At 41.4% G+C, this 9996-nt stretch overlaps 1 protein-coding gene across 1 annotated transcript in view; it reads right to left on the bottom strand.

Annotated features, from left to right (window-relative positions):
• Window positions 1–9996, bottom strand: part of lats2 (large tumor suppressor kinase 2) — a 46319-nt gene that overhangs the window by 5169 nt on the left and 31154 nt on the right. The window contains exons 3-8 of the mRNA XM_014028490.1: window positions 5014–5146; window positions 3279–4870; window positions 2739–2966; window positions 2238–2592; window positions 977–1159; window positions 577–683 (exon numbers count right to left, since the gene is read on the bottom strand). Of these exons, the coding sequence (XP_013883944.1) occupies window positions 577–683; window positions 977–1159; window positions 2238–2592; window positions 2739–2966; window positions 3279–4870; window positions 5014–5146 (2598 nt within the window). The remainder of the gene's footprint in view (window positions 1–576; window positions 684–976; window positions 1160–2237; window positions 2593–2738; window positions 2967–3278; window positions 4871–5013; window positions 5147–9996) is intronic.

Genomic DNA, 9996 nt, shown 5'->3' with positions numbered 1-9996 from the left:
CATAAGTGATTCATTTTATTCTGTAAATAAATATCATTTATTTTAGATAAAACTAAGTTACTGAGTACATTCACTCATTGTGTGGTTCTTTCATAATTCCACAGAAAAGGTATTATTAATAAAACAGATCTCGTGATTTTCCTCATAACTTACTTATGAGAAGATGTAGATCTTACCTCTACACTTAAGTACAAAAATATCAGACACTTTAAGACTTTTAATCAAGTGACATTTTTAGAGAAGACTCACTTTTACCAAAGTATTTTTATGATAAGATACTTGTACTTTTACTCACGTATCACTTTGAGGTACTTTACTGTTAAAAGCTGTTGCGTTAATATGTTCCAAACATTTCACTTCCCTTTGTTTTAGTTCACTGATGAGACAGAAATCAGAACCATGACAGGGTACTGGAAGGCAAAAGCCAGGTACTGGTTCTGTGTCCGACACATCAGCAGCATTATCAGATATTCCCCGCTGAAAAATCCTGATCCTCTGAAGTAACAACCCAACAGTTCTTTAATGTGTAATTATTTCAAATGTAAATGAATAAATAATCTGTATTTGTTCACTGACCTTGATCTGAGTCTCTGTAGGAGTCGGAGCGAGGAAAGGTGGCTGTCCCACCAGCATCTCAAAAAGAATCACTCCCACACTCCACCAGTCACACAACTGAGTATAACCTACACACAAAGCACACAATCAGAATCTGTTAAAGGGGATCGTTTTTAAACAAATAAACAGTCCAGTTCTAGCTTTTATTAAGTCAAACATTCTACTTTGGAGCAACCATTTGTAATAAAATACGGCTTTTAATGTTTAAAAATCCAATAATTTTATGAACTGCACAGAAGCAACAGTTTCCATTTATCCCAAATGTAAGAAATTTAAATATTATCAGCATTTCAAAAGTAAGTATAATTTTCTTTTTAACAAGTCTGTATCTGAAGCATTCGTCCCTATCCTCTGGACCGACCTTTGCGCAGCAGAACCTCGGGTGCGATGTAATTAGGCGTTCCCACCAATGAATGGGCCAGGCAGCGCTGGTGCTGGCGGTGGGCGCGTTGCTCCAGGGTCATCAGCCGGTCGCCGCAGCGACAGTTGGACACATCATCCCAGAAGTCGCTGGGCTCCATGCTGTCCTGTCGAACATGACTTCCTGATGATGGTAAACACAGAGAAAACACAGTTTGACTAAATCAACTTAAAACATGGGACAGCCTGATGGCTCAGGGGTTAGTACCGACGCCTCACAGCAACAAGGTCCTGGGTTCAATCCCCATTTCAGACCTGGGGTCTTTCTGAGCTGAGTTTGCATGTTCTCGTAGTGAATGCGTGGGTTTTCTCCGRGCACTCCGGTTTTTCCCACAGTACAAAAACATATACAATAGGTTGCCTTTAGGCCCAGGTCTCCCTTGCAAAAGAGATCTGTGAAATCATTGGGATTCGCCTGGTTAAATAACGGTAAAATAAAAAAAAATTAATAAATAGACTTCTTAGACGAACAATTCACAGTGTGATCAGACAAGAATATCTGTCTACAGCAGGGGTGCCCAAACATTTTCCCCGAAAGGGCCAAAAACAAAAAACATTTTCCCTGAGACGGCCAAAATTAAGATCGATCGGAGGGCCGTGGGCCAAATGCAGTAACATACTACATGAAATGCAAATACTTCTTAAAGGCACAGTGTGTGGGATTTTGTCAATTCTTTTGGCCGAAATTGAGATAATCACTAATGACAATAATGGGAAAATTCAACATGTGCTTGGGCAGTAAAGGCTCATGGGACTTTTCATAAATTAAAATTTGAGTATATGTGGTCTTAGAAATGTGTACCGTAAATCTAGATGTGGGCTTAAATCTAATCTAAATGTCTCTTGTAGTTACTTGTATTTTATGTTTAATCTTAACATAATTCAAATATAAAGTGAGTACCATGAGTTTAGACTATCTCACTTCAGCTCCTTGTACCTATAGTTGGACCAATGGTTGAAAAGTGGAAATATAGTGTTTCTACATAGGACAGGAGATTACAATCTAATAACCAGGACAACTGCTGGTGGGCCAAATCAAATGGCGTGGCGGGCCAATTTTGGCCCGCGGACCCCACTTTGAGCACCTCTGGTCTACAGCTTGTAACTGCAGATCATAGTTCACCTGCATGGTCATTTCATTTTTGTCACTTCAGAGYTCCTTWACYTCTGAATGCGTAGAACATAAGGCCAAAAAGCCTCACCTTTCTGGTAGTACTTGGAGTTGTGAGTCCAGCGGAAGCCTGTACACAGACCGAAGTCCGTCAGCTTGATGTGCCCGTCCAGGTCAATGAGGATGTTGTCTGGCTTGATGTCTCGGTGGATGAAGCCCATCTTATGGACGCTCTCGATGGCCAGCGTCAGCTCAGCCACRTAGAAACGAGCCAGAGGTTCGGGGAAGACCCCCATTCGGATGAGCAGGCTCATCATGTCTCCCCCAGGGATGTAGTCCATAACAAAGTAGAGGCTGTCTCGGTCCTGGAAAGAATAGTAGAGACGCACCACCCACTCGTTGTCTGCCTCAGCCAGGATGTCCCGCTCTGCTTTCACATGTGCTACCTGCATCAGAAACACTCGTTTAAAAGGTTCTTGTTATTGCTTCATTGGCAGCATCCACAAAAAGAATGTTTGAGAAACACTCCAACTACAAAAGTGAAAAAAGCCTCAATGTAACTGGTAAACAAGAGGTAAACATAATCAATCACCTGGTTGCGGTTGAGGACATCTTTCTTGCGCAGAGTTTTCATGGCATAAAGTGCTCCGGTGTCGACTTTACGTGTTAGGCACACTTCCCCAAAAGCACCTATGCCAAGAGTCTTGATTTTGACAAACATGGATTTGTCCATTTTGGCGCGGCGCAGCCTGTTGTAGTTGGACTCCTTTTGGTTCAACATCTTCCTCATCTGTTCCTGCTCTCCTTTCGACAGGCCAGCCTGGGCAGAAAAATAAAAAAAAACAACAGGAAAAAAAATCTGAGAAACTGCTTGAAAACACTGTGTCGTCAAAATGAACTCAATCCTTTTAGGTGTGAMTGTTTTTTTTCCTTTATCTAAATATATTTTTCAATCATTTTGATACAAAAACAATGGACAAGCTATGCTTTCTATAATAATTTGAACACTTGTTTTTTTTCCACTTACTACTAACAGAAAATAGAAAACTGATTAGGTTAAAAAAATGATCAACTCTTTATGATCTCAGCAGGTACTGAGCAGGGGGAGTGCTACAAATATTTGCAATCTTACTTTGGACATCTCCTGCTCCAGCTGAAGCCTGCGGTTGAGTTTCTGCTGGTAGGTCTTCATCACATTCTCTATGTGCTGCTCCATATAAAATTTGAAGGCGAAAGGAGAGTAGGATTTGATGCGGGACTCCCTCTTTTCTTCATCTCGCCCATTTTTCCTCACAGGCACAGGTGACGTCTGGATCTGCTTCTTGTCCTTCACCACTTTTTCTCCCTTGCCCATCTTTGTCTTCTCCTTCACCTGCTGGTTGTCCTCGGCCTTTCCGCTCCCCCCGCTGCCACCRTGTGAGTTTCTGGCAGCAGGGCTGCTGAGGTCCGAAGCACCACAGAGTGCTCCGGCGCCCTCCAGCACCCCTGGTTCTCCACCTGCTCCAGGCATGAGCAGATTTTTGGGGTAAGGTGGTGGAGGACAGCGTGGCTCCTGTGCAGACTCCAGTGGGTAAGTCTCCTCTGGCATATAGGCCAGAGGTTCTGTTACATCCTGTGTCTGAGCAGTCATCCAGCCAGGGTGACACGGTCCCACAGCAGTCTTAGGCTCTGGCCTCATCACTCGGATGCTCTTGACAGGCTGTTGGATGGGTGGGGAGGTTACAGCTGTGATGGTGTTTGGTGGGCCCAGAGAGGACTCCTGTTTCCCGGCTGTAGGGGGTGCAGCCATCGTGGGTCGGACACCATTTGGACCTGCAGAACGACTGTTAAAGGAGTTTGTTCTGCTAGGTACACGCACCTCGCCTCTGAACGGACCCTGGGGCTGGGGTTGCCTTGCTGGAGGGGCGCCTTCGGGACCGGGAGGGCTTGCCCAGTGGTGGTCATACAGGTCCAGGTTGAGGCTGGCCCTGGAGGGTGTCATCAACCCCTGAGGCAGATCTGAAAAGTCAGGGCCCATGGCTGCCACCCCAGCAGGGGAGCGGGAGATCATGTGGACCTGRTGGGAGGTGGGGCTGGCCTGTCGAGGGTGGGAGTGAGAAGGAAGGTAAAGGTTAGGAGGGTATCCTCCTCCTGGCCCATTCTGACCCATTCCCCCTTTCCCCTGCATGCTGACGTAGTTGTCTGGAGGAGCCATTGGGGGTGGCGGTTGCATTTTGCTTTGAAAAGAAGGGGTCCTCTTGACTCCATAAACTGAAGGCTCCATCATGTTGTGCCTTGAATGGCCGTAGTCATAGTGTGGAGCTGGGACGGGGCCCGCTGGTGGCTGTGGCGGGAGCTGCAGAGGCTGGCCTGGGATGTTGTAACTCATCATGGGCCCATGCTGCTCCATGCTGCCAGGGTAGCCCTTCTGCTGTGCTACAGGGGGGTACATGGTGCTGCCTGGGTTGCTCTGGGTGGGCATCACCTGTGGATAGCTACCCACACTGGGAGGTCGACCCATTGGATTCCCCATCGCAGACCCCTGAGCTGCACCAGAAGGGATCATGTAGTTGATAACAGGGGGAGCACCCATGTAGGGTCTGGTCATGTCACCCTCTGGGCCATAAACTGCCGCCCCGTCATACAAAGGAGCTGTCATCTGATGATACGGAGGCATGGCCCCTGCCTCACCAGAGGCCTCCAACGTAGACCGGTGGTCCATTGTGTTTGGCATACCAGCTTTTCCTGAAACAACAAGGACCATTAACGACATCAAACTATAATCCAAACTTTGTCATTAGAAAAAAATCACATTAAGCAAATACAGCAAATTCATGTGGTGACAAAAGACATAGGACAAATTTTCCCTTGCTGAAGTCTTTTAGTACCTGGTGAAGTTTGTTTGATGACACGAACAATGAGCTCATTGTGAGGGTCAAGGTAACCCATTTTACTGATGTATTCCAAGGCTGCTTCGATATTCCTGCTGCCCGTCTGCTTCAGGGCCCGCACAGCCATTTCCTGTCACACACACACAAAAAATAAATGCTGAGGAAGTTTTTGTTTACGCAATCTTTCCCCAGATTTTTATTTAATCTAGGAATAAAGTAAGACATTTGATTCAGGGAACGTTAAGATTATTTATTTTCCTGGCATGAAAATATGCACCTTTAAAAATTCAGACGTATATGTGCAGGATGCATGCTAATACTGAGACAATATGGTTTTATGGGTGTCCTGACCAATAACATTAAAAAAGGAACAATTTAAAGAGCCAAAAATATTGGTCTTTAAATAATGTATCTGTTAGAGGGATGTATGTATGGAATAGTGATGAAGGAGGAGTGTTTTGTTCACTATATAAAACAAACAAATCAAACAGTAAACAAATACAAGGTTTGATTCTTATTAAACAAATTTCTGCTGTGGCTTAGGGCACTTGGTTGTGGCGGCCATAKTGACTTGGAATGACTATGAAAGCTAATCAGTTGAAGATGTTCAATATATTTGTGTGTGTAGACACACACACAAATATAGGCAAAATCAATCAAACAAGCAAATGATAAAATGAAGCATTAGCCTGTAARATTAGAAGTTACAGTAAACAAATGCAAACATTGTATTAACAAACATTTATTAATTACCAAAAAAAGTCCATAATACAACCCCATTTCCAATACATATAAAAACAGAATTCGATGATTTGCAAATCCTTTTCAACCTATATTCAATTGAATACACAAAGACAACTGTATGTTTGGAAACATTAAACTGTTGGACTCTTTGCTCACAAAGTGAGGAACCTCGTCTCAACATTGTTAGTGAACGCCTGAACCTTTCATGGATGCTCCCTTTATACCCAATCATGACACTCACTTGTTTCCAATGAACCTGCTCACCTGTGAAATGATCCAAACAGGTGGTTTTTTGAGCATTCCTCAACTTTCCCAGTCTTTTGTTGTCCCTGTCTCAGCTTTTTTTGGAACAAGCTTCAGGCATCAAATTCAAAATGAGTGAATATTTGCAAAAAACAACATAGTGTATAATTTTGAATATAAAGTATCTTGTCTTTATTCAATTTAATATAGGTTTAAAATGATTTGCAAATCATAATATTCTGTTTTTATGTATATTTTACACAACGTCAGAACTTCACTGGAATTGGGGTTGTATGTGACAATTAAATTTTAGGTTTTCCCAATCAWTTTGGCTCCTCCACCTCAATCAACAGGATCCATTCCTACTGAAGGTAACCACAAGTAAATCTACCATGTACTGACAGTCATGACTTCATATGTTACATTTTATTGAAATTAACACAGTTACATGAAAGGGTAACATTTAACAGTTGTATGCAKTTGGTTTTGTATGTAGATACACTGTCTGTTGAAACATCTGGTCACATTTGATTATTACCAGAGCTGCACATAAGCAGTGCGCAGGTGCGCTTGTGCTGTCAAAAAAGGAAAAAGCGCAGCAGATGTAACGTCATAAAGCTCCCTTGCGTACCTAAGATTGTACCTGATTGTCTGTCAAAACAACAGTTAGCAGGGCTCTAGAGTGCAACCAGTTTGGTCGCAAAAGCGACCTGATTTGTTAAAAAATAAAAAAAATTAAAAAGAATCCAGTGGCACTGGTGTGAATGGATCGTTCGGTGCGCCACAGCGGGACCCTGATATAGGGATTAAACGGACACTGTCTTCAACAAATCAGACGAAGTCCAGAGCCGTTTTATCCAATCAGAGCAGAGCAGGGTGGGACTTTCAGTGAGAGCGAGTTTGGTTGAAGCAGCGGGCCGGCTAGAGTCGACTTGAGCTGCTGCAGCGACGCGATCAGTCTGACATCTCCTCCACCTCTCCTCCTGCACTTTGCTCCTGAACTACCAGAGACTTTGGTCTGTAAAACCTAACTTTATATTAAATATATATTCAGAATGTTGTTATCAAACAGATCTGTCCAACTCTGTGTGAGTGACTAAACTCTCCTCCTGAGAGACTGCTGTATGAGTGCGTCGCTGCGCGCACAGGCTGTCTGTGAGATTCACTGAGTTCTTCTAATTAAACCACATTAACTAAGAACATTTGTTTGCCCCATATTAAAGCAAAGATGATTCTCTGTTTAACACCCCAGTCAAAAACATTATATATACTTAAAAAATAAAAACAACTTGCCATGTTCTCTAGGCGAAAGAGTTTTAAATCTTATTTTAATTTATCATAAAGATCCACAAATTGAATTCACAATTTTACATTAAAAAAAAGGTTCTTGATTTGCTAAACGTGTTTATATTTAGGACCATACTGTGATACAGCTTTTCTGAGATAAATGTAATTTATTAAATGATCAAATATGAAGAAAAATAATTACATGAGCTGAAACCATCTAAATAATATTATATTTTTGAATAAAATAGTCTTTTAAAAAAGAAATCAGTCTAACAAATAAAACATTTGTATGTTTTAAGTTATTTTGCTCTGTGCAAAAGACAGATACCCAGTATATTTGCTGCTTGGACTGGACAGTGTGGAAAGCTGGTTTAACCAAGGCTGAAGATCCAGAAGACCAAACAGGAGCTGTCCATCTCAAGGACATGTTAGTCTAAAACAGTGTTTCCCAAAGTTGGGGTTGGGACCCAAAGTGGGGTCCTGAAAAAATTTTCTGAGTTTTTGCCATAGTTGTTACAAAGGAGTGAGGTTAGTTTATTTAAAATGGATAAATATAGTATAAAAATATTGTTACTATGCCCATGTTTTGTTGACCTGATACAAATGTTTATCATCCAAAACTAGCTGGGGGCACAGGTCTCTGCTACTGTTATTTTGTGGGTCAAAAGCTGAAAAGTTTGAGAACCAGTGCACTTTGGTTCCCAAAGTTGGGCTTGGGACCCAATTATGGGTCATCAAGTACCTTGGATAATCTCCAGAAATCAGTATAAAGGGTAATAAAATAATTGCTGATGTAATATTTTTCTCTATTATTATTACAAAAGCACAAAATAAGTAAAAATAAGTATTTATATTTGTGTACAAGCTGTTTAGATTGTCAGAAAGCCTGTGTTTTTAGGGTTATTAACGAAAGCCGTGTACTCAGACCAGTAATATTTTGGGTCACAAGATTTTGCCATGAATATTTTGTGGGTCAGAAGACAAAAAGTTTGGGAACCACTGGTCTAAAAGACATTTAACCATGAAATGTTCAGTTTGTGATGTTTATATGACATACACCCAGCCCCTCGGCCACTTAGGTAGTTTACAAAATTTATGCAGAGTAAAAGAATAAATTAAAAAACTTGTTGGACTGATTTGGCATGATGTCCTGAGACGTTGCAGCTGATAGGAGTCATAAAACAGAACAGGGGGGCGTTAGATGCCCTGATGCCCCTCTAGATAAATGTGTTAAATGAGTGAAGGAAAATATGAGCACCAAGCAACAACCCTGGGTTCTCCCGAGAACCAGACCAAAAATTTTATGTGCAACCCTGATTATTACATGTTAACAATGAACTGATTAACACATGTAACTGGTTGTGTAATGTGAAATGTTCACTCTTAGTACAAACTACATTTAACTAAAGGAACCATGGATTCCTCAATGACTGCATGAAAACATGAACTGCAGTAACACAAGTTTAAGTTTTAAGAATCTACTGTACATTATCTGTGAGCACCAATTAATTGTACTGTTTTATTTTTAATCTGGCTGAGGAAGCCTTGGGTTTTAACTTCAGTCTCTAAGATTTTCTTCAAATAACTTCAATGAACTGATGTATAACTTTATAGAAATTCTTTTCCTAAATGTTTTCTGAATAAATGCCTGACTAAATGTCTCTGATAATGTTGTCAGTTTCACAATATCTGCCATTACAGCTGTGCAGTTTGTCTGAGTTTTCTTTACCTTGGATCATATGACCGCATAGGTGGAGCAATTTTATTGTGTGTCATGTTAATTGCAACCAGAAGAAGAGTTGCACACTTAAAAAATGTCTACATTCATTAATTAAACAAACTGTTTCAGATTGTCTGCTTTATTTATTAGTGGATATCCTTAGCAACAAACCTTGCCAACTTTTCATTCAACCACAGTAGAAAACGTCAACACAATGATGCAATAAAAATTTGTGAATCCCAAATCTGCAGCAGTACAAGTCTGCTCTACAGATGTAATTGTATCACAAACATCTGAACTAACACAAATGACTTTATCTACAAAAATAAAAAYAAGTCACTACAGCATGCAGTCCTTGTAACCATCTTAGCCTGTTCAGTGTTTAAAATCTAAAGGAATATATCTGGATCTCAGCTTGGCTTTTAGTTTGGTTTCAAACTTCGTGTATGACAGTATTTGTTTAAATAACYTACAAAACACTTGAAATGAAAAAAATTAAGAAGTTCTGTTGAAATCACCACCAAAGGTCACAATGTTATGCAACAGCAAAAGAACTAAAATAGTCTCTGTACCCATTTTGTGTAGGACAGTAAAGGAAGAGCTGGTGGGAGGCAATTTGTCCCCAAGGAGCCATTTTCTGTCCTGACTTTGTACCAAATCTCAAACAGCCTAGCAGCCAACGTTTGTTAGCAGGAAATAAAATGCAACATGAATTCTTTTAAAGCAGGGCCCACGCAGAATTTGCGGTCACAGTCAGCTCTGAAAGCCAGGAAATACCAAGGCCGTGTACTTTCTGTCCACCAGGGTGTCAGTGTACTACTGGAAGCCGTGTCACTGACCCCTCCCAGTGCGTGTACCTTTAAGTCTCCGAGCCCAGAACTCACCATCCACACACACACACACACAACTGTTTATACTCTGCTTCCTGTGTGTGTGTGTGTGTGTGTGTGTGTGTGTGTGTGTGTGTGTGTGTGTGTGTGTGTGTG

Source organism: Austrofundulus limnaeus, unplaced genomic scaffold (genome assembly GCF_001266775.1).
Source record: "Austrofundulus limnaeus strain Quisiro unplaced genomic scaffold, Austrofundulus_limnaeus-1.0 Scaffold769, whole genome shotgun sequence".
Classification (NCBI taxonomy): Eukaryota; Metazoa; Chordata; class Actinopteri; order Cyprinodontiformes; family Rivulidae; genus Austrofundulus; species Austrofundulus limnaeus.
The sequence above is the reverse complement of the archived record's forward strand: the minus strand, read 5'-3'. Positions and strand labels throughout refer to the sequence as shown.